This window comes from Ovis canadensis, chromosome 10 (assembly GCF_042477335.2).
Source record: "Ovis canadensis isolate MfBH-ARS-UI-01 breed Bighorn chromosome 10, ARS-UI_OviCan_v2, whole genome shotgun sequence".
NCBI lineage: Eukaryota > Metazoa > Chordata > Mammalia > Artiodactyla > Bovidae > Ovis > Ovis canadensis.
The window spans coordinates 29,814,904-29,840,404 of record NC_091254.1 but is presented as its reverse complement, the minus strand read 5'-3'; the positions used below and the strand labels follow the sequence as shown (position 1 = coordinate 29,840,404).

Below are 25,501 nucleotides of genomic sequence, written 5' to 3'. Positions count from 1 at the left end.
CACAATATACTCTGCATATAAATTATATAAGCAGGGTGACAACATACAGCCTTGTCATACTCCTTTCCCAATTTTGAACCTGTCTGTCATGCCATGTCCAGCTCTAACTGCTGCTTCTTGACCTGCATACAGGTTTTTCAGAAGGCAGGTCAGGTGGTGTGGTATTCATATCTCTTGAAGAATTTTCCATGGTTTGTTGTGATCCACACAATCAAAGGCTTTAGTGTAGTCAATGAAGCAGATGCTTTTTTAGAATTCCCTTGCCTTCTTCAACAGATGTTGGCAATTTGATTTCTGGTTCCTCGGCCTTTTATAAACCCAGTTTGTACACCTGGAAGTTCTCGGTCCATGCACTATTGAAGCCTAGCTTGAAGGATTTTGAGCATAATCTTGCTAGCAAGTAAAATGAGTGCAACTAAAGAATGCTCAAACTACCGCACAATTGCACTCATCTCACACGCTAGTAAAGTAATGCTCAAAATTCTCCAAGCCAGGCTTCAGCAATACGTGAACTGCGAACTTCCAGATGTTCAAGCTGGTTTTAGAAAAGGCAGAGGAAACAGAGATCAAACTGCCAACATCCGCTGGATCATGGAAAAAGCAAGAGAGTTCCAGAAAAACATCTATTTCTGCTTTATTGACTATACCAAAGCCTTTGACTGTGTGGATCACAATAAACTGTGGAAAATTCTGAGAGATGGGAATACCAGAACACCTGACCTGCCTCTTGAGAAATCTGTATGCAGGTCAGGAAGCAACAGTTAGAACTGGACATGGAACAACAGACTGGTTCCAAATAGGAAAAGGAGTATGTCAAGGCTGTATATTGTCACCCTGATTATTTAACTTCTATGCAGGGTACATCATGAGAAACGCTGGGCTGGAAGAAGCACAAGCTGGAATCAAGATTGTTGGGAGAAATATCAATAAGCTCAGATATGCAGATGACACCACCCTTATGGCAGAAAGTGAAGAGGAACTAAAAAGCCTCTTGATGAAAGTGAAAGTGGAGAGTGAAAAAGTTGGCTTAAAACTCAACATTCAGAAAACTAAGATCATGGCATCTGGTCCCATCACTTCATGGGAAATAGACAGGGAAACAGTGGAAACAGTGTCAGACTTTATTTTTTTGGGCTCCAAAATCACTACAGATGGTGACTGCAGCCATGAAATTAAAAGATGCTTACTCCTTGGAAGGAAAGTTATGACCAACCTAGATAGCATATTGAAAAGCAGAGACATTACTTTGCCAACAAAGGTCAGTCTAGTCATGGCTATGGTTTTTCCAGTGGTCACGTATGGATGTGAGAGTTGGACTGTGAAGAAAGCTGAGCGCTGAAGAATTGATGCTTTTGAACTGTGGTGTTGGAGAAGACTCTTGAGAGTCCCTTGGACTGCAAGGAGATCCAACCAGTCCATTCTGAAGGAGATCAACCCTGGGATTTCTTTGGAAGGAATGATGCTAAAGCTGAAGCTCCAGTACTTTGGCCGCCTCATGCGAAGAGTTGACTCATTGGAAAAGACTCTGATGCTGGGAGGGATTGGGGGCAGGAGAAGGGGACGACAGAGGATGAGATGGCTGGATGGCATCACGGACTCGATGGACGTGAGTCTAAAGTGAACTCCGGGAGTTGGTGCTGGACAGGGAGGCCTGGCGTGCTGTGATTCATGGGGTCGCAAAGAATCGGACACGACTGAGCGACTGAACTGAACTGAACTGATACAGTAGTTTGAACATTCTTTGGTATTGCCCTTCTTTGGGATTGGCATGAAAACTGACCTTGTGTGAACACAAGTATCACCTTAACCTTCTCAGAACTAGGATTCAAATACTTGCACGTCACCTTCTCTTCCATCGGTTTAGCAGTATCCGTTCTTTTGTCTTTACATGGGAGTCACAGGAATTTTAAAACTGTAAAGTGCTTTCCTCAGAGTTTCCACTATTACCTGAGGCTCACTGGTAGAGGGTCCCCAGTGCTCTCTCTTCAGCTGGGACTCCAGGCACAGACCCTCCTCCACAGAGAGGAACACCCTGAAGCAGGGACCCAGGGTTCCTGAGTGTTCTGCAGAGGGCACCTTTCTCAGATGCTCAGCTAGCGGAACTGCTTCCTTGGGAAGCCCCCTGTCCCTGCACTGGAGGGGGCTCTGTGGACACACATGCTTCCATCTACTGGTCAGATGAGGGGTAAGAAGGCAGCAATCCGACTTCTGTAGGACATCTGCAGAGGGGACCCAGAGTTAAGTCAGTCAGCTGTGAGAAGCTGAGCTGAAAGGTAGTGGAAAAGTGAGGCCGGAGTGGAGGATAAAGCAAAGTGCAAGCAGTACTTCTGCGGGGACACGGACCCAAAGCAAAGTGCAAGCAGTACTTCTGCAGGGACACGGACCTCTGGAGCCAGGGCAGCCCACAGAGCTCAGGAGGCAGGCAGACCGAAGGCAGAGACCTCGTGGCCCAAGATGGAGGGAAGAAGGGCCCGGCCCGCCTCCCCCTGCTGAGGGCTGTTCTTGCTTCCTCTGAGCCAACTTGAGTGGATTTCTCCCTCTTACAACCCCAGAGCACGAGGTAGGGCGGAGTCCAGTGAGGGCTGGGGGATGAAGGAGTCTTTCCTGGAGCAGGCAGGATGTGCAGAGGCAGGCGGGCCCACAGCCGGGGGGGCTGGTGATGCTGCAAAGCCAGGTAGCGAGTGGTCTTTTCCTGGAACACATACGCCTGTCTAGAGCCTTGCCATCTGTTCACAGCACGACGGCAATGTGTACAACTCAGCATGCATGTTGTAGCTGGTCTGCGCTATGGGCAGAAGCTTTGAGTGAAAATGGTAAACCCCTCTCCAGTCTCACGACAGGCGAGACTGACAGGCTAGCTCGGCCAGGCCCATGGTTTAGAAACACAAGTCTTAAAGCCAGAAGGGACGTCGGAGATCAACTTGACCAACTTCTCACCAAGTGCAGACACCCACTTCCACTGAGAAGTCTCCATGCAGCCACGTCCCCTAAACCATGTTTCTCCATCCCAGAACACTAGCGATGACCACCTGAAAACACCTGGCAAGAATAAATAATCAGATGTGATGGAGAACGTGAACTCTGGTTCTGACTTCCTGGCCTCTCCTAGTTCGTTTCTAACACACGTGATGCCCTAGCCTTAACTGACACACTCAATTTTTTTCATGAGGAAATCATGAAACTAGAAAAGTGTTGTTCTTTCGTGTCCTTTCCCAGCTGATTATTGGGTTTCTGCCTGCAACAGCATTTGACTCGGTACATCCATACACAGAGGTGTTCCCATTTCAACGTACCAGGCTTGCAGGCAAAGGTCTGTGGGCTTTGGACAAATCTGTGTGTAGGTGGTTAACAGGATGCAATCTTGGAGCTGGCTGACATGCTGTTGAGGTTTCCCTTGGCAGTGCTGTCTGAGGGCGACTTAAGAGTTTTATTTTCTAAGAAGATATACAGCTTGGTGAGTAATAAGGGCTCACAACCTCCAGAAACTGAATCTGAACACGTCCATTTGCCTGTGTTCATGGCAAGCCTGGCTCGCCCAGCACGGGAGGAGTCCCTTGATCTCTCAGACCCTGGGCTCAATGCAGGGATCGGGCTCCTCACTCCGAGGTGTGAGGCACGAGAAAGTGAACTTTGTGGGGCTGACATTAGCTTGAGCTTCAGCTCAAGCTGCCTCGAACTGTAGCCTCAGCTTTTCCACAGTCCCATGGAGACACAGTTGAGAATCTACCTTGGTTCGCTCTGCTTTCCAAACAGCAGATCTCTTACCTCCCCTACTATGGTAGGAAGTAATCATTCAAAGTTGCTTTCTCATACATTCAGCAAATTAAAGACAGGTTTCTCTTTGTTCAGTGACACTCATCTTCCCAATATACTGTGGGTGTATGGGCTTCCCAGATGGCTCAGTGGTAAAGAATTTGCCTGCTGATGCAGGAGACGTGGGTTTGATTCCTGGGTCAGGACAATCCCCTGGAGTAGGAAATGGCAGACCGCCCCAATATTCTTGCCTGGGAAACCCCATGGGCACTTTCTTCCCTTTTGGGGATGGAACTGACCTCTGTTAATCCTAGGAGAACTGGTGAAGGCAACAGAGCACACCTCTCCCCAACACTCTAAATGGTACTGTGCTAATTCTCAGGTCCCTCCCTGACAGAAATGATCCAGATACCTGGGGCTTGCAGTGCAGGATGGGGTTGAAGCCTCACTTGGCTCCCCCATTGCAGCTGCTCGGGTGGCACCTAGGACGTAACAAGTGACATTCAGTAAAAGTCTGATGAAGTCCAGGCTCTCTCCCACATTTAGTCCTCTAGGGAAAGGTTCTTCCTTGACGTGGAGACTTGAGGTATTCTCTAACCCCTATACCCAATGGGGTACAAATGGAGTATCTTTTATTTCATAAAAGGTATGCTCTTCTTTTAAAATATATGCAGTGTAGCAAGGAATTTCCAAGGTGGCGCAGCAGTAAAGAAACCAACTAACACCACAGGAGACGCAGGAGACATGGGTTTGATCCCTGGGTCGGGAAGATCCCCCGGAGTAGGAAATGGCAACCCACTCCAGTATTACCTTGAAAATTCCTTGGACAGAGGAGCCTAGTGGGCTACACAGTCCATGGGGTCACATAGAGCTGGACACAACTGAGCACGAGCATATATACACACACACACATTCAAATACTCATTATATACTCTCACTATAAAAATGCCACCCCTCTCATGATAGAAAGCCGTCCCTCAGTACTGGGATGGTTCCAGGAACCTCCTCTGATACCGCAATCTGCGGGTGCTCAAGTTCCCTATGAACAAGGGTGCAGTACAATGAACACTGATAAGACAGGTCTGACTGTATGCGCGTGAAGAGACTCCCCCTTGCCCTCCTCCCTAGAGGTTGCCCTGTTAAGAGTTTAGTGTGCTTTCTGGCTTATGTGTGCTCATGCAGAAATACATATTTTGCTCCGTTTTTAATAGAAATGGACCTTACTATGAAGACTGTTATGAAACTCGCTTTTTACTCTCAAGAATACTGAGCTATCTCCAGGGCAGTGCATTCATGTGCCTCAATGTTTAACTGCTGCAGACACTCCAAAATACAGCTGAGTCAAAGTTTAACCTTTCCTTGTTGACAGATATTTTCCCCAGTTTTCATCCTGCTTAATTTCCCAAAACCAGGTGTAGTGAGGGATATTTTATATGCAGTAAAACCCATCCTTTTAAATGTGCAGATTGTTTTAACAGACAGTCACGTAACCACCACCATGATCATAATTTCCATGACTGCAAAAGCTCGCTTGTGTCTCTTTGTAGTAAACCTCATGTACCCTCAACGCCAGGCCAATACTGGCCCATTTTTATCCCCCTAGTTTTCCTGTTTCCAGAATATACTGTTTGGAATACTTCCAGTTAGAAGTATATAGTACATGACCCCCCTACCAAGTCCTGCTTCTTTCACTTGGCACAAGGGATCCGCGATTCACCCAAATGGCTGTATCACTCAGTCCTTCACTTTCATTGCTGAGTGAGCTGTATTCATTCACTGTCTACACTACAGTTTGTCTAGTCACCAGCTGGTGGACATTTGGGTGGTTTCCAGTTTTTCACAATTAGGATCAAATCTGTTTAAACATTTGTGTACGGGTGTTTTGTACGCACCTATTAATTTTTCCTGGGCAAATACTTAGGAGCGAGATTGCCGGCTTATACGGTGTATGACTAACTTGACCAAAAAAATGCCATGCTGTTTTTCAGCATACCTATATAATTCTGTGTTCCCATGAGGGATTCTCATGTGAGAATGCCAGGTGCTGTGCACGTCAGTACTTGGTACTGTCAGGTCTCCGGAATTTTAGCCATCTTGGTAGGTGTGTAACATTATTTTGTGGTGGTTTTAATTCGCATTTCCCTTGACTATGCCAAAGCCTTTGACTGTGTGGATCACAATAAACTGTGGAAAATTCTGAAAGAGATGGGAATACCAGACCACCTGACCTGCCTCTTGAGAAATCTGTATGCAGGTCAGGAAGCAAGTCAGAACTGGACATGGAACAACAGACTGGTTCCAAATAGGAAAAGGAGTACGTCAAGGCTGTTTACTGTCATCCCACTTATTTAACTTATATGCAGAGTACATCATGAAAAACAGTGGGCTGGAAGAAGCACAGCTCGAATCAAGATTGCCAGGAGAAATATCAATAACCTCAGATATGCAGGTGACACCAACCTTATGGCAGAAAGAGAAGAACTAAAGAGCCTCTTGATGAAAGTGAGAGAGGAGAGTGAAAAGGTTGGCTTAAAGCTCAACATTCAGAAAACGAAGATCATGGCATCCGGTCCCATCATCCCATCACTTCATGGGAAATAGATGGGGAACAGCGGAAACAGTGTCAGACTTTATTTTTTGGGGCTCCAAAATCACCACAGATGGTGATTGCAGCCATGATATTAACAGACACTTACTCCTTGGAAGAAAAGTTATGACCAACCTAGACAGCATATTCAAAAGCAGAGATATTACTTTGCCAACAAAGGTCAGTCTAGTCAAGGCTATGGTTTTTCCAGTGGTCATGTATGGATGTGAGAGTTGGACTATAAAGAAAGCTGAGCACCGAAGAATTGAGGCTTTTGAACTGTGGTGTTGGAGAAGCCTCTTGAGAGTCCGTTGGACTGCAAAGAGATCCAACCAGTCCATCCTAAAGGAGATCAGCCCTGGGATTTCTTGGGAAGGACTGATGCTAAAGCTGAAACTTCAATACTTTGACCACCTCATGCGAAGAGTTGACTCATTGGAAAAGACCCTGATGCTGGGAGGGATTGGGGGCAGGAGGAGAAGGGGACAACAGAGGATGAGTGCCGGGAGCCAGCGTGAGGAATTCCACGCGTGACAAGGTCATGCGGCAAGAGCTCTGATGCCAAGGCTAATCAGACCTCAGGTTTTCCCCCTGTAATTTCCGGAGCATCCACCCCCCAAAAAATAAGAATCTGCCTGCTTTTTCACTCTTCTGATATTCTCTGGAAAAAGTCAAATCAGGGCTTTAGCCTTCTGCATTTGAAAGGGATGTTTCAGTTAAACCCCCTCTGATAGCTCTCTAGCTTGCCTAACAGGTTCCCCAGACTTCTTACAGCCTGTGAATTGCTTACAGCTCCCCAACTGCGAGAGGCACAAAGCTTGAAAGCATCTTAAAGATACAGAGCCTTTTCTAGAGAGTTAAAAATCATATTGGTGACGGGTTTTCACTGTTGACTCAAGGATTGCTGCGAGACCTCCATATTCTTCATCTTTTAGGCACCTGGAAGGATGTTACTCAATGTAAGCAGGATGTAGAAAAAGATACATAGTAGTTTCGATGTTAGCAACACTAGACTTTTGAGTTAATTGCTTCTCTTTTGCTGTAAGTCACTGTACTCCCTCTACTTGTTATAAGTTGCTGTATCTTTGCTGTGTAAGAATGTAACTTTATTTAGCGCTTTCTGAGAGTGGCACCAGACCTTGGGAAGATCAACACAAATAAGTCGTCTAGTTAACAAACCCTTATCAGAAAAAAGGTTGTAAAATGCTAATTGGCCCTTCTTAGCCAGATGATGATGTAAATCACCTAAGACTTGTGTGTACAATTAGGTATGCAGAGAGAGAAGCCTGGTTTTGATGAGTCTGGACTGCTAACGCTGCACAACTTTGTGTTACCCATTGATCCCCATGTTTTATCAAAAGTATAAAAGGCCTTCTGAACAACAGGGGCCGGAGCCAGTCGCTGGACTGGTTTCCCCCGTGTCTCTCTCATTTTCCTCTTTACTTTATCTTCAGGCTGAATTCCCATCTGGGGCATGGAGGCTCGCCAAGTCTACTTACTTGCCCTGGCTGTTAAGACCCGCGTGAAAGGGAGCCTAAGGCGAGGCACCCTTAGATATTCAAGCGAGCGCTGGTGGCCCAACGTAGATGGTGCAAATTCCTTGTCTGGGATTTTATTGGCCTTCCGTGTAATCCAAGTTATTCAGCCCTCTTCCTCCACTTAATTCTCCTACTACACTATTGTTTCTTAATCTAATCTTATATCAATCAATAAATAAGTTTTTTTTACGCCAACGCCGTCCACCCTTCGAATTCCCTGGATCCACCGGGGCTGGACCCCGGCAGAAGAGATGGCTGGATGGCATCACTGACTCGATGGACGTGAGTCTGAGTGAACTCTGGGAGCTGGTGATGGACAGGGAGGCCTGCCATGCTGCGATTTATGGGGTCACAAGGAGTCAGATATGACTGAAAGACTGAACTGAACTGAATGACCAACAATGTTGAGCAGCTTTTCAAGGGCTTCTTTGTAGCTTCTTGGTGAGGTGTATGCATATAGTTAATGCTCACTTTTAAACTGGGTTGTTTTATTATTTGAGAGACCTTTATACAGTCTAGACAACAGTATTTGTGTTTTATAAATATATACTCCTCTACAGAATATATATATGTATTCTTAATGCTGGCTGCTCTTGGTCCTTGCTGCTGTGTGGTATCTCTGGGTAGGGGGCGGGGACTCTTCATTGTGACGTGTGGGCTTCAGTGGTTGCAGCGCTTGGGCTCAGCAGTTGTTGCGCATGGGCTTAGTTGCCCCAAGCAATGTGGAATCTTCCCAGACCAGGGATCGAATCCGTGTCCCCTGCATTGGCAAGTGGATTGTTAACCACTGAACCGTCAAGGAAGTCTGTCTATAGAAGTTTCAGTCTCCCTTTCAGCATCACTGATGAGAAACCATCATTTATTTCTGAAGTGCTATTAGCCGTTTCATGCTATACTGGTCTCTCTCTGGAGACCCACACGTGACAATGTTAAGGGAATGAATGGCTGAATGAATGCTCCTTAATTTCTCGGCTGTGTCTCGCGGGTGAGGAGAAGGTCATCAGTGGTCTAGAGAGGGAACAGTGCAGTAGGCTGACTTAACGAAGGGATCCATTTGAGAACTCTTTTGGAAGCCTAGTATCCATGTCACATCATATGTGACTTTTGCAAAGCTCACCTTTTCTATTTCCACTGAATTAACAATGCTTCCTAATAGGGTTGACAGACAGCTCAGACACATCTGTATTCATCCTGTTTCCATGCTCCGTTCTGGAGTCCCGATGTCCACTGTTCATGGGTGAGCATGATAGGCTGTGCTTGCCTCTGGAAAGCTCAGGTGTTTTGAATTTACTATTTTTAATTGAAATACATCTGATATAGAAACACTGTCAAGGAATACAACATGGTTTGATAATTTATATCTTTTGATATAATTGCCAGTGAGGTACAGTTAGCTCTTCTATAACGTAATTACTTCTTCTGTTGTGGTATAAGTAAGATCTAGTCTGTGAGCAAGTTTGATAATTACTGTTAATAATACAGCAGTGTTGTCTTTACTCATTGTGCTCCTCAGGACTCATTTACTAGTTCCAAGTTTGTGTCCTTCAGCAACATCTCTCCTATCCCATCCTTAACCTCTGGAAACCACTTTTCTGCTTTTATGAGGTTAGCCTTTTTGCCTTCCACACGTATGTGACAGCATGCACCAGGTGTCTTTCTCTGACTTATTTAGCACAATGCTCTCAAGGTCCATCCACGCTGAAAATGGCAGGATTTCCTTCTTCTCAGGGCTTAATAACATCCCACTGCATAACCTACGTGTACTACCTCTTCTCTATCCATTCATCCACTGATGGGCACGTATGCTGTTGCCATCTCTTGGCTGTTGGGAATAATTTTGCAATAAACACGGGAGTGCGCGTGTTTCTTTGAACTCCTGTTTTCATTTCCTTTGGGTTTATACACACCCAGAAGTGGGATTTCTAGATCATACAGTAGTTCCATTTTTAACTTTTTGAGGAACCTCATTGGAGAAGGCAATGGCATCCCACTCCAGTACTCTTGCCTGGAAAATCCCATGGGTGAAGGAGCCTGGTGGGCTGCAGTCCATGGGGTCGCCAAGAGTCGGACACGACTGAGTGACTTCACTTTCACTTTTCACTTTCATGCATTGGAGAAGGAAATGGCAACCCACTCTGGTGTTCTTGCCTGGAGAATCCCAGGGACAGGGGAGCCTCGTGGGCTGCTGCCTATGGTGTCGCACAGAGTCGGACACGACTGAAGCGACTTAGCAGCAGCAGCAGTATTGTTTCCCATAAGGGCTGAACCAGTGTATATTCTACCAACAGTGCACAAGAGGTCCCTTTCCTCCACATTGTCACCAACACTTACCTCTTGCCTTTCTTCAGGACAGCCATTCTAACAGGTGTGAGGTGACAGCTCACTGTGGTTTTGATTTCCATTTCCCTGATGAGTGGTGATGCTGAGTATTTTTTCATGTACCTGTTGGCCATTTGCATGTCTTCTTCCAGCCACTCCAGATTTTTCACCTGCAAACGGTAAGCCAGGCCAAACACCTACCAGTGGCAGCTAGTCATCACTAAGTGAGGAGAAGGATAAACAGAGAAAGCTCTACTTCAGCCTCAGCTCTTAGGGAGGCCCTCCAGGCCAACTAGGAGTAATTGGGCCTCAAAAAAGGAGTCATTTAACCCTATTTATTTCTTATTCCCTATCTGTCCTTATTGATTAGCATTTGCAGTGGTGACAAATGATTGGAACCGCAAACCTCTAACACAATTCATTAAAAGTTGGTTTGGACTGAAGCAACAGCCCACGCACACATACATGTTGTTAGGACTACATGAGTTGAAAGAAGGTGAAAGCGTTAGTGCTCAGTTTTGTCCCACTCGTTGCAACCCCATTGACTGTAGCCCACCAGGCTCCCTGTCCATGGGATTCTCCAGGCAAAAATACTGGAGTGGGTTGCCATGCCCTCCTCCGGGGAATCTTCCCAATCCAGGGATGGAACTGGGTCTCCCGAATTGCATTTTGTAGGGCTGTTGGGAGGATTACACGAGTCACAGGAGTCAAATGCCTAGCAGAGTGTCTGGCACACAATAAAAGTTCAATAAACAGTTTAAAGTGGAAGCTACAGCACTGAAAAAGTCCTTTTTTAATTTAGACGATTTCCAACAAAGTCAGATAGAAGCTGTTAATTTTCCTATGATAAACCACCAAAGACTTATACCGTCGGTCTGTCGGGTGTTACATCGTGCTACTGTATAATGAGTGGTTGCACCTGCTCAAAGGAAAGGAAGTAAGAAGAAGAAAGCATGGGAGTACGAGAAGAAAGGTAATGTTACAAAGTGATCTCTGATCCCTCCTCTTACATACTATGAAAAAGATATTAGGCTTAGAAGCATGCACTGAACTGTCAAAAGTGAAAACTGAACCAAAAAGATATTCGGCCTGTCACCTCTTGGACCATCACACAAATGCCAGGGAAAATGGCCAATACGCTGAGACGAAAGGCAAGCTTTCAGCAAGTGAAGTCTGAACAAAGGCAGCTACCTTTCAGCTGGTGCAATAGCTAGTGTATTCCCATCACATCCCACTTGATCCTGGACGCGCATGGAGCTCGAGGAGTCCACTGCAACGCTGCACACCCTACGTGGGTACTTGAAGTGTAACAGGGATTAACAGTTAGCAAGAGGAGCCTGACTTTAAAGGAGAAAATGTAACCGTGTCCTGTGGGTCAGGAAGGGCTGGGTGTCTGGATTCAAGCAGGGGATGCCAAAGACCACTGGTTGCCACTTTGATCGCCTTTTTCCTGGTTTGGGGGTAAGACGAGGGGAGGTGGGGGAGACTCATGGGCTTCTGCGAAGGTATACTCTAGCATTGACTTTATCCCCAAAGGGCAGAATTCTCCTAAAGAGGGACTGGTACTCATGATATTATGTTGGGCAGGAAATGGTTCTATAAAATGGACATTATCTACTTCTCCACACTAATTCTTTAAATGAGAGAGTATTTTAGAGCGTTTGATACATTGCCAGGCACTGTTTCCTCTTATTTTCATTAATATGTACCAATGGTGATGAAAACAGCTTCAAAGAAAATGTGATCACAGACCATCAGGAACAACTACACCTCTGCTGAAATCCAGGAGAGCCGCTGCTGATTCCATAGAGCTAAACTGGTTTACTTTTTAAAGATGTATCACTTTGGATGCTATTGGTAACATGTGATTTCAAATCTTTCCAATGCCAAGCAACCACAATCTTACTACATTCTGTCAGTTAAAATATCCCCAAGGTGTGTGCACTGGTTGAGTTTAACAATCTCATTGATTACATATGGCCTTCCTGTTGTCTTACGATGGGACATCTTACCAGGTGTATATCCCCCTCATCAGCCTTCCTCTCTCGCCATCTCACAGCGGTTATAAGGGTTTAGGATTTTTGGCTGCCAAAACCGTGTTTATCAGAGCAAGAGAGTCCTGAAATAAAAGAAAAAGGGAGCCCAGGTGGAAGAGAGAATCTCCTTCTTGACCAACAGCTGCATGTTTGTACTAAATAAGAAGGCAATTTCAAAAAATTAATCAGGAATGGCACCAGTCTACCACCTATTCTACCGAATAGATAGTAAGTATTTAAGAGATAGGATACTGTCAGTGTGACAAGGTACAAGGTAACTAAAACAAGCTTAAGAACCAAGTTGGCAGAAAATAACCAAAGCACAGCTTTAGATGAGACGAAGTTGCCCTGGCAACTCTTCCAGCAGCAAGTTCTGGCAGGCGCTGCCACAGCAAAAACAAAAGGCCGGGGTAGAGGAGACACAGGTCTGTTTCAGAGCAGTGTCATACATCCGGAAAGACAGGTTTGGGGGAAGATATATCCTCTGCACAAAGCAAATACCAGGTGCCCAGAACCCTCGGCTATATACAGACATGCTACATCATTACCCATCGGCTTGCTTACACTGAGCCTTAAGTAACTGGGAGCTGAAAGACAATGGAGGGATAGCCCTGGTGGTCCAGTGGTTACATCTCCAATGCGGGGGGTGTGGGTTCGATCCCTCACTTGGCACCTAAGATCCCACATGCCTTGCAGTCAAAAAACCAAAACATAAAACAGAAGCTATACTATAACAAATTCAATAAAAACTTTAAAAATGGCCCACATTAAAAACAAACAAACAAACAAACACCTAAAAAAAAAAGGAAGGTAATGGAGATACAATGTTTGGTTACTGCAGCACAGTAAGGCAGGATAAGACAGCTGGAGGTGGGAGAGGGGATGGGACCACCTTCCTTAGTTTTATTTCACTGGGAATCCCAGGACAAAAAATCTAACGCACTGGTCTCAGCTTCAGCATTCTGCTGCTAAAAAATCAAATAATACAGGAAAATATTTATCTCAGTGGGCAGATTATTTCCAGGATTTGTTTTAATTACATAACAAAAAAATTTTGGCATTTGCTGCTTCTTGGTTGTAAGCGTACTGAAACAGATGACAAAATTAACAAGTAAAAATAAATTCTTAATTGTGTTTAGTTTGCTAAAGCTTCTTTCATTTTGGTGATCTTATTCATGGATATGCTTTTGGATGGTTTTTCCAGTGGTCATGTATGGATGTGAGAGTTGGACCGTGAAGAAGGCTGAGCACCGAAGAATTGATGGTTTTGAACTGTGGTGTTGGAGAAGACTCTTGAGAGTCCCTTGGACTGCAAGGAGATCCAACCAGTCCATTCTGAAGGAGATCAGCCCTGGGATTTCTTTGGAGGGAATGATGCTGAAGCTGAAACTCCAGTACTTTGGCCACCTCATGCGAAGAGTTGACTCATTGGAAAAGACTCTGATGCTGGGAGGGATTGGGGGCAGGAGGAGAAGGGGACGACAGAGGACGAGATGGCTGGATGGCATCACGGACTCGACGGACGTGAGTCTGAGTGAACTCTGGGAGTTGGTGATGGACAGGGAGGCCTGGCATGCTGCGATTCATGGGGTCGCAAAGAGTTGGACACGACTGAGCAACTGAACTGAACTGAACTGAATATATAACATTTTGTGCTATGTAATACCATGGACAGGTATTGTTTTTATTTAAAACTAATTAAAAAGAAAGACAAAAGAAACACTTTCATTCCCCAGGAGCTGACATTAACCTGTTTGTCTGTACACATCAACCTTACCCCTACAACCCTCCTTTAGGTGGTAAACAGCCTTTGTCACACACTAGTCAATACAGGCTTGCTGAGTGTGCAGTAAACATCTTTGAGAAGCTTACGATGGGGGATGTATATCCCGAACTGGAAAAGCATTTAACTTCTAATTATTTTAAAAGAAGAAGAGAGGAAAGAAACAGCAACTGCCCACGACTTTTTCCAGTTCTCAGGTCACTAACACTAGGGTAAAGTAAGCTAATGATGAAAACTGCTATCTTGAAAAAGAAACAAAACAAACTGCTACCTTAGTACACACCCAAATGCTATACTTTCATTAATATGTGCAAATATGAAACACAACCACCTGTTTAAAAAAAAAAAAAAAAAGGACAGCCTTGCTCTGTGACAATTTCAGAAGAAGGAACTTTTCTTTAGTTCCTTTTCAGAATTTCTGGAGTTGCCTACTTTTTTTTCCTGCTGTGCCAATCACTTTGGATCTATATCACTTCAACTCTTCACGCAAAGATGGGGAGTGCTCATTTAGAAAACATTTCCTAATTTTACATTTGAAAGTTAATATTTAAAAAGAAAAACCTTTCAACTCCCCACCCCATCATGAATAATCTGGTTTAATACAAGTATATAAATAAAGGTGTTCTTTTTCCTCAAAAATCATTTAAGCAACTTTACAAGAATTATTGTTTAAAAAATTTACCTAGAGAAATTAAAGTACCAGTCATTTCCCCCCTATAACAGATAGTGCTCAAGGATTCACACATCAGGGCTGTCTGCTCAGCTCATCATCCTTTAGTTCTGTTAGGCGGGCTTCCAATCTTCTTAATCACTTTTTTCTTCTACTTGATAATGTCTGTATTCTGGCTTCAGTTCCCATGTGTTTTTGTGGATCCCTTTAACATTTTGAACACCAATTTCCTTTAAGATGTCCTTCAGGTATGACTGAAAAACAGAACCAAAATAACCTTGACAGATGAGATAAAGAAGGCAGGAAACAAAAATATAAAATAAAATGATATATCAAACTACATTTACAAGTAACAAAAATTATGATTCCGAAAGCCCCATTAGATTTCTCTATAATGAATTTCAATAAACTGCCTTTTTGATTATTTGCATACAATACATGATAACTGCACTAAATATGATTATTTGCATTACAGGGCTTAGAAGTCCTGAATGCCAGCAGCCTTGAGAGCTTAAAAAAAAAAAGAAGGAAAGAGAGTTTAGAAGGAAATACATTTGTTGGTACTTAATTTCTAAGTATACCAAGTGTAATGAGCCCCCAAGTTCTGTGATATCACTGAGTTCACAGTCAGACAGGATTATTCTTGGATAGGAAACAGTCATTTTAGAAGCAGGAGCATATGTTATTTTTCTATGAAGCAAGCACATGACAGACACCCAGAATTCTCAGTTCTAAGGTGAGTTCTCAAATCTGCTATTGGGCCACTTGCTTTTCTTATATAATAAGGCAAGTCGTTATGTATGTTTAATATTGTTTGTATCACATGGCCAAGGTTGCCTAGACAGAGGAAGGGAGAATAAGATATGTTAAAAACCCTGAGGGCTGCAGTTTTCCTGGGCTTGGGTCCACCAAAGGATAGGGGTGAGAAATGACGGAGGTCAGAACTCTGGATCATGGTATTTCAGGCACCTGAAAATTCAGGTATTACCCAAATGATCACTAGAGGCATGAAAATGATGGCTATGAAAAATGTAGTACCAAACCCCATCTTTGCTTGCCAATGCCCAAGGTGAAAAAGCATTTCACTATAAACCAATACAGATTACCGTACTTCCTTCTTGGGGAAGAGAGAAAAGTTACATGTTTAAAATGAATCCCGCCCCCCCCACTATACAACCAATGAGCCAAACAAGAATTTTTGTGTGCATGCTTCATAGAACCAGTTACAGGTACATTACAGTGACTCATCCCACTGACGGAAGATGTAATAGGATGTAAATTTTTTAATTCATGGGAACGAGGCACTAATTTTTAAAGAGGCGGATAACGGCTTGATAGTGTTGAAGGCGGTGCCTTTCTAAGTGTGATGCTAGATTACCTGCACCAGAACTTCATGGGGGCCTGTGAACTGAACTCCACTGTAGGGCGAGTCAATTAAACCTCTGGCGCCAAGCATGGGAAACTGCAATTCACAAGCCCCCTGGAGCCTGACTGAACTGAAGTCCACAGCAACTGCTCAAAAGCTTCTTCTGGCTCTAATGCCCTGGGATCTTGGGGTCCTTGCAGTGTTATTTAGGTTTCTGACCCTCACTGCTGCTGGAGAGTGTGTGTTAACCGACACCACTGAATACCACCTTACACTGATGGGTGTACTGCTTCACAGTCTCAACTTTTATTTAGGGGTCCCTGGTTAGCACTGGAACTACATACAGGTCTCTCAAATGGCCCAGATGGCTCAGCTCTCGCTTGAGTGGCTTTCCCCACCCCAGCAGGTGGCAGCAATGAATCGGCGGAGGCCTGGGTTTCCCCAGGAGGAGGCCGGCCTGCCTGCCTGCCTGCCTGCCTGCCTGCCTCCCACGCCTTCTGTAGCTGGCTCCAAGGAGGGACCCGTGTAAATGAGTCAGCGAGTTACTGAAGTAGGCTTCAGATAACCAGGTAATATGCACGCCTGCCATCTGCTACTTCAGATTACATAGAAAACATGGGACACTGTTCATAAATGACTTTCTAGTTAAACAGGATTCACAAATGGAAAATGACGGGATGGGCTTCGGTTTTCAGTTTGGGTGCCATGAATGATTTCTTTGTAAAATTCCAAAGAATGGTTTATTGTGAGAATGGCTAGACCCTGGGTGCAAACAATCATACAACTGGGGACACAGTGCAAGCCTCAAAAATGAAGAGAGCAGGAGCCAGGAGCACTGTGGCTGCCAGACAGACACTGTCTCATCCTCAAGCCTACCATGCCTGTGTACATAACCCGGATACAGAAGATGAAAAGCCTAGAGAGGCTAAACACAAAATACTGAGTGTCTTAAGTGTACAAATTCAGTTGCCTTCACTCTCATTTTATCGCATTAGTATAATAAAGTTAAGGAGTATTTTTTTTATATATAAAGATGCCATTCTCTCTCTCTCTCTTTTTTTTTTTTAACAATAAGAATGCCAAGACATAGTCAGGGGTCCATTAATTTGTCAGTTAACAAGATGGGATTAGGGTCATGGTACAGAACCCTTTTCTGGGGTGGGAGAAGGGGCAAACTTTGGAAGTTTGGCAATGTTCCAAATCCCAAACCTAAGACCACTCTACTAGAACCAGCTGAATTAACTCGGCACAAAGCATTAGCAGAAAAAGTAGTAGTGACCATAGAGAAAAACAAGGTCAGAAAATCCTGGAAGGAAGGACACAGGTAAAGACCAGTGAGATTATGTCATTCCTCTGTTTTAAAATGTTCTCTGACTTCCCCTTTGGCCTCCAGGTTAAATTCCAAACTCTGGTGCAGGCATCCACCCAGGTCTGTCTTTTCCCTTTGGCCTCCTCCTCTAACACCTCCTTGGCCAGGCACTGGCTTTCTGTGTCCGCTTGCTCTTGTTCCCTGCCCTTTGCTTTCCCTGTAAGGCTTATCCCCTTCCTTCCGATCAGAACTCCTCATTCTTTTAGACTTGTTGCAAATGTCATTTTCTCGGAGGGACTTCTCCAACTGTCCCACCTCTCAGATCTACACTTCACGCTGTGTGAACTTCCAGGGAGAGCCCTCACCGCATCAGAGCTCTCTGTGTGCATGTCTGTCTCTCCCATCAAACCCTGTGCAGCCACCGCAGGGCCTGACTGCACGTCAGAGGCACGGGGCACACGAGCGCTGAACGAATCGGGTATGCTTCAGAGTTAAGAGAGGGGCGAGGAGGGTTTGGCTCTTGCATCGGGGTGGTGGTTGTTGGGGGGAGATCACTTAGAAGGCCCAAGGGAATAAACTCCGCTAGCTCTAGCTGCTTTCCTTTGTCGTCTCACTACCATACAGAGCAATGGCCTGTTTGAGAAATAAAAATCGGTAAAACTGTATTACCTGAATCTGAACTTACTACTAACATCTGTATTGTGGTGTTAAAACATTATTGAGACAAAGCCAACTGGGGTGGAAATTTTTAAAGGTTTTAGCAGCACTGACGATTAATTGGTAATTGGACGTCCCTTTTAAAAAAATCGGACTTCCCTTTTAGATTTATCTGAGCACCAGGTTGAGTGGCACATAGTCCGTTTTCATCCTCATAGAGTTCACAGTTTAAGATCAGGGTGTGTATGGGGGAAGCAAGGGCATGTAAGCAGGCAACCATAAAGTAAAACAGAAGCTCAGGAACAAGGGCACATATGTAGGACATCATGGGAGCACTGGAGGGGCTGGAGCCAAGACGCTAGGTTTTTCGAGGATGGACATTTGATCATTTGAACTAAACAGCAACTCTGTGCGGAGACCAAGGGGGACTAGTTCTCCTCTTACCGTTAAATAGTCCTAAACACTGATTCTGCAATTTAATCTTTTGCCTAACCACTTGTATTTTAAACAAAGGATTCTAGAACTGAGAAGATCACCTTTATGTCACATAGGATTGGAAAGATTTCTCATTACCTACTAGGGGCAGTTTGGCGGAACAAGAGCTGAAATAATAAACTGGCTCAAGTCCAGCAAGTCTTCATAAAAGAGAATGTGTGGGGGCGTATTTACAGCAAGCCTGAATGCAGAGAAAAAAGGGAGAGAACATTACAGCCTCCTTGCAAGGGAAGGCAAGGCACATACTGGAGCCCAGAAGTCTACTGAGTAGGATGTGCTATGCATTTGTGGATCAAGACGAAACTGTGGTGGCCAAAAGGCTGGAAATTCACACATCAAATTCCTGATTTCTCTCCCAAGATCAAGACAAACCTAGTTACAAGGCACAAACCTAGTCACGGTAGACTATTTTAGCTTCTCTTCTTCACTCTCCTTATCACCTTCCATTCCTGCCATTTTTCATATCATCTTTTCCTCTACTGCAAATGGAGGATTCATCTGTTTCATTTCATCATAAAATTTAGTGTTAAGCGTTACCACAGATAATATTATGAATTAACTATACCTAATTCCTAAAAGTTGATTAAAACATTTATCTTTGACAGAGAGCTGATCATGAAATAATAATGCTTTTAGGTAAGATAAAGACTAGACCTCTCATCACAAAAGAGTCCCCAAAGGCTGGAGTGAATGTGTATTACATAAATCTATACCAAAAGATGGCACTGGTTAACACAGTCACCAAAGGGAAACTGCTTATACGCTTTTTATAAACTGACCCAGTGGCAAGGGCATCCATGATCAGTTCTGTGATCATTTCAAAGTATCACTTCATATTTACGTGATTTTTGTATGACTGACTGTGACTCCTGTAAGCAAGGCTAACAGAACAGAGGACTTACTGATGAAGATGTTAGTGGCTCCAAGGCACAATGTTCTTTCATTAAAAAAAATTTAAACAAACTACATATTATGCATAAGCTGTGAACAAAGGCAACCTATGTTTTCTCTCCTTTAGAGAGAACCCTGAAAGGGGGAGGGAAGACGGTGCTGAGGGCATCTCTGGCACCTGGGCCATCTCAGCGTTTGTCTCCCCTTTTCCTGCTGGCTTCACCTCTGTTTTTACACTAGTCTCTGTCCTGTCTTCCTCTCAGGGTCCCACAGGCTGCATTCCTCCCTTTGTAAAAACTCTAAGGAGTACAGAGATGATGGGTAATGGTCAAGCCATAAACCCTACCCACCCCACAGCCCTCCCTCCTTAATCCAAACTCTAAAAAAGGAAATTTATTGCTGCATTAACATCTGTATGCTGGTAAATCATCTTACTTTCAGTAACACTTCATCTGTCCAGTGGTGGCAAGTGACTCACACGCTTACATATTTCAGATAAAGTTTACTTCCTTTGGGCCAAAACTTTGAATTTTAACTATGTTTAAAGATATGCTTTCTAAATTGTATTAGTTTATTTGTATGCTAAACACAAAGTATTCCAAGGCTCGGATATTATGGCTACCAACTGGGGGAGAAACAAACATATATACATATAGTTAATGTTAAAAATGTTAATTAGAAAAATACAATCAAAAGATATTCAAAACTAGATAAAGATGAAAAAAGTTCCTACTGAAATATAAATATGAATTCTTGCATTTAGAACTACAGAAACTAACTACTAGTGCATTTGGTGTGATGAGCAGTTTAGCTATTTTTATTTTTTAATTGGAGGAAAATTGCTTTACAATGTTGTGTTGGTTACTGACTGACATGTAGTTTAGACTGTACAAAGAATAAGAAGATATCAATTGACATAGTCATTATTAGTCCATCTGAAAATACTGCTAGAAAATTAAATGGCAAGCAAGAGAGTCTTCAGGTATTTATTTTACCACAGACAACCTTTAGAAAATTAGCGAGCATTCTCAATGATGAGGCATTATTCGCCCTTAAAATATATGGAATAGACAGTAGAGTTTTACTCTAACGCAACAGTATGCAAAAGCTCTTGCTGCCTAAGGATTAAAAAAGGACTGATGACAATCGGGCAGTTCCTCAGTTAAAGTGACCCAGCAAGTTCAGCTCTCAAGGGAAATAAAAATATGTTCACACAATAAGTTGTACCTCATGCTCATATCAGCCTTATTACAGCAGCCAAAAAGAGGAAACAACTGTCTATGGTGAATGGATAAACAAATTGCTGTGTGCTCATATAACGGCACATATCTGGCAATAAAAAAAGAAGGAAGCACTGACACACGATACAACATGGATGAAACCTGAGGAAACATTTCGCCTAAATCAGAGAAGTCAGTCGTAAGAGACCACATATCATATGATCCCATTCATATGAAAATGTCCAGAACAGGCAAATCTTTAGAGACGCAGAGGAAATCAGTGGTTTGCTAGGGCTGGGGAGTGGGGTGGGTGCACAGGAGTAGTTGTTAACAGGTCCAGAGTTTGAGGGGTGAATAAAATGTTCTAAAATTGGTTGTGGCAGTAGTTGTACAACTATGTGAATATATGAAAATCCACTTAACTGTAACTTTAAAAAAATACAACTGTATTGAAAAACAAGATTTTAAATTGATGAGAAAAAAAAGACCTCTCTAGCTGACAACAAATTAAGATAACACCATTTTTTATTACCAAATTGCCATGGGTAAAGTAAAATTTCCAATTAACAGTGGCAAGCTCTTTGGATCAGTCCATACGGACTGGAAAATATGATGGAATTAGAATATCCATCTTGGCACATTCTAGAAGGAATGCTTTCTGTTACAACGAAGAACTGAAGATGGCCAGCCAGGCCGGCACCGTAAGGTTTTCTGCCTACAGGTGTATCCTCTGGGATCAATTCCCCTGATGAGCTAGAGAGAGCAGGGAGCTTCAGACACTTATCTAAGCCCACAGGGTAATGTCTTCTCTTAGGTAGAGACCAACACACAGAAAATGACTTCTTCCCCAAGATAATTCCCACAAGACGGCAAGCCTGAAACAAGTCTGGCCTTCCAGTTTGCTTTAGGGACTTGCTTTAGGGATAAGGTAACTGGGAGGAGGCAGCTAATGAGCTTAAACATTTATTTTTTACTTCTTACCTTTATTCATTTTACTTTAAAATCAAATGGGACTGGAAATGTAGAGAAGGAGATTTTATGGGTAATGACATTTCCAGAATAAATACAAATTGTATGGCCTACTGCTTAATTAAAAACTCTAAATTTTGTATGTAGATAATGCCCACTTTTGCTTACTGGGAGCCTATGTCAGATACTGCTTTTACCTATGTAGTATTTCATATAAAATGATGACTTGATTGGTTATATTAACAAATTGACACCCCCAATTTTACCTCATTCAGAATTAGGTAAAAAAACAAAATAAAATAAAAAGGCTGAGACAAATCATAGGACAAATTAAAAGAGAAAATTACCATATCATAATAAACTTGGTAGCAAATCTATTAGTTATTAGAACCTTCTCTTCATAAGGAAAGCATTAAAATTTTATAAATGCACTTAAATTTTATCCATTTATATTCAACATAGTTAATAATTTATTTTAATAGGACATTTCATACTCTAAAACTTTTAAGTAAGGCTCAAATTAACAAGATAGCAAATAATTATTTTTTAGCACTACACTCTAACCAACTGAATTAACCAGCTGCTGCAAATAATTATTTTTTAAAATGGAAGTCTCACAAAGGGCTGTCACTAGTTAATATGCTTTGCTGGGCAACTGGGAGTCTTTTTAGTTTTGGTTATACCATTTGAAATTAAAAACTTCCAGTTATAGAAAAAATGAAGAGAGAACTGAAAGGAAATATGTGAATAGAAAGGAAATGATAAAGATTCGGGGGGGAAAAAGAGAAAAGGAATCATGTAAAAAAGGAAAAGCCTATGTCAGAACAAGACATATAATAAAAACACTTATTCAGCAGTTCATTTGGGAATGAATTTTAAACACTGAACTTCAAAAAACACAGGTTTGTTTTTTTTTTTTAAATTGGAGGACAATTGCTTTACAATGTTGTGTTGGCTTCTGAGGGGAAAAAAAGAAAATGTCCTGTTTTTACTTGGGTCAGGAACTGAATGAGCTAGCATAAAGCTTAGATTCCATTTTCCATGTATATGGCTTAATGAGATGATTCTTAATAATACAGAAAATTTCAAAGCAGTCTGAGAGAGAAATTAGCTCCCCTCTCCTGTCATTAAAAAGGGGTTCCCATTGTCAGAGAAGCATTTTTTGAGTTTGTCTTTGGATATACACACGTGTCCGAACAGAAGAGGCGATGCATTAAGACTGGGCTCAGGCCACTAGGCGACTCCTTCTCTGGGACTATGACTGAACTGTCTCTAAGACCACTTTCACCTTTTACGATTCTGAGCCAGAGAGGTGTGCTATGTGTGCATCATACCGTGTGACACAGACATCATGAAGAGAAAAGAGGAGTGCACGTCTGGCTTGAGCAACTTGGAGCATGGTGGTGTTACTGCAGTGGGGCAGTCTGGGGGGTCGGGGTTGGAGGGGTGCAGAAATCAAGAGTTCTGTTTTCAACAAACTAAATCTGAGGTAACAGCAAATGACTACGGCTCAGCTGGTGCTATTTTTCCACCAAGCAGTGTGGCACAAGGGTGCGAGAGGCAGTGGGCCTGGCCGATGGACGGTCCTGCCCCATCCTCTTGGCTCAGGAATGAACATCCAACTCCTGGTGGGGCAATTAAGATCTTCCCTGAGCTTCTGCTGGAATAATCAGGGCAGACAGTCTCTGTATGCTTCGAGGCTGCTAGCTGTGAAGTGCTTCAGGAGGCCACTTTGTCTACCAAATGGCTAGATCCTGCCTGAGCAGAAAGACAACATCCAGGAAAGACATAAAGATGAGGAGAGATAGGGAGGGATGGGGAGGAACCGGGCTAACTAAACAGTATTAGTAGCTGGATCCAGCCATGTCTAAAGCAAGATGCATTCCTGAACTTCTCAGCTACAGGAGCCAATACATTGTATTTTTGCTTAAGCTAGTTTGAGCTCAGTTTTCCTTTCTTGCAGCTGAACAAGTCCCAGCCAACTGACAGGTCTATAAGAACATATGCTTGTAAATAAACTTTTATCTTTTGACAGGAGAAATGCTAAGTATACCAAATTCTTTAGCCACTTTTTGCCTTTAAAAAACATTACCTTCTTTTATCTTACTGATGCCAAATTCCACTTATTTCTATTCAGGCCTGTCTGGAAACAAGCTCTGAGGACCAGGTTAACATTACCTTATTGCTGCACTGGCTTTATCAAAAGCCTATTCTGGGCAAATGAGCAACGGCCTGTTGAGCATTATTTAGCGCTGGGCAACTTAAGCTTATGGGTACCAAGCTGCTTCAAAATCAAAGCCATACAAATCTTTGCCTCATTTTTCTTGTTGATGTGAACTTACTTTATAAAAGCATGCAAATTGTTCAATTACACACTCTGAATTAAAAGGCAAATGGTCCACTGGGTCGACGTGATTGGGGACTGCTGATTTACAAGGGATCATCAATAATTAAAGTTCCCTGAATCTTGCCCTGAAATCAAATGGACACAGAGCACAAGGAAAAGAAGAGGTTCAGTTACAATTAGAGCTGATTGCTGATGACACTTTAAACAGAAATGGATGTCTGAAGAAACCCCGGGAAAGGGGTGCTGTGCTGGAGAACAGGGTGCTTGGGCTCATAGTGGTCTTGGCAGTCTGGGGTTTCAAAGGGAACAATGACATAAAGCTTCAAATGGCTTGAATTCCTGAAGGAAATGCTGCTATGCTACAATTTTACAGATACAATAAAATATGAAGAAAGACTTGACATAACACATTTAAGGTAAAAGAGCAAAGACTGTCAACAGAGAAATAATAGGCTTCCTCTGATATTTTACTTGGGGGGGGGGTGGCTAAAGTAAAAATTTAAAATGCATGAAAACACTCCTCTAAATGGATGCTGTGTTTCTGACTTTTTTTTTAATCAGTTACCAGAGCCTGGCCTTTTAAAATTGGCTTATTTGTCCTTAATGAGTAACTTTAACTCTCTGATTGCTTATGCAAGTCACACACTGGTGAATAAAGGGTACAGGCTGGCCCTTAAGGGCAGTTTCTCTAATCAATAATTTTGCTTGCAGGAGTGAAGGTTTTTAGGAACAAGACTATAGAAGGGAAGGAACTGGAAAAACAAGAAAATACTTCAGATTCACTCAGAATGTCAAAAATGACACCCTAAAGGTCAGAAAGCAGATGGTAACTTAAGAATATAGTAGTGGTGCTAATAACAAAGAGGACTGTTAAAATGAGCACATCATGGTCAGAAACCGGGCATCAAGAGAGGCGCTGGGGGCCATCAGAAAACCAGAGCATGTCATTAAATGCACTGGCTAAAGAACTCATCAACACCAAGAGGACCTCTTTTCTTCCATTTTACACAGGGCTCAAAAATGTGTTTAATAATACTAAGAATAAATATTAGCAAAATACTTTGCTGTTGACAAATGCAACTTTCATAAACATTAAAGTTATTACAAGGAACCTATAAACTAGGTATTTTTAAGACAAATTTACAAAGTATAATATTACACACATTTAACTTGAATATATTAGTAAATTTTATATTAAGAATGTCATATATCAAGTAAATTAAATATTAAAACTATATAACGTATTAAAACATTAAATGCACTCAAGCACCTGGGACTATCTGGCTAAACGGCAGGACTGGGACGTGACCTGAGGGTCCTATTACTCCCAGTCCTGTGCTCGTTCCATCAGGAAATCTTCTTCCTGGATCACTGACTTTCATGCTAACACTGGGGTCCTTCATTCTCCTGGTACTGCTCAGACTAAAATCAAATTAATAAGGGTGTACTGAAGCCCATTAGTACAGACCGACTTATGTCCTGTGACCCTTTTAAAAGGGAGAATTACCTACACGGAGGAGAGCTGGGCTCTAGCCACTTTCTAGGTCAACGGGCCTTGCCA

The 25,501-nt window shown here is 42.9% G+C and overlaps 1 protein-coding gene and 1 long non-coding RNA gene across 2 annotated transcripts in view; both read right to left on the bottom strand.

The window, feature by feature from the left end:
• Nucleotides 1–9,220: 9,220 nt before the first annotated feature.
• Nucleotides 9,221–10,818, bottom strand: LOC138446470 (uncharacterized). The gene is made up of 2 exons (XR_011259340.1): nucleotides 10,210–10,818; nucleotides 9,221–9,700 (listed from the first exon to the last, which is right to left on the bottom strand). It is a non-coding gene; the product is annotated as an uncharacterized lncRNA (long non-coding RNA).
• Nucleotides 10,819–13,881: 3,063 nt separating this feature from the next.
• The window catches only part of GTF2F2 (general transcription factor IIF subunit 2), a 133,791-nt gene continuing 122,171 nt past the window's right edge, over nucleotides 13,882–25,501 (bottom strand). Inside the window, exon 8 of the mRNA XM_069601285.1 lies at nucleotides 13,882–14,940. Coding sequence (XP_069457386.1) covers nucleotides 14,821–14,940 — 120 coding nt within the window. The 3' untranslated portion in view covers nucleotides 13,882–14,820. The remainder of the gene's footprint in view (nucleotides 14,941–25,501) is intronic.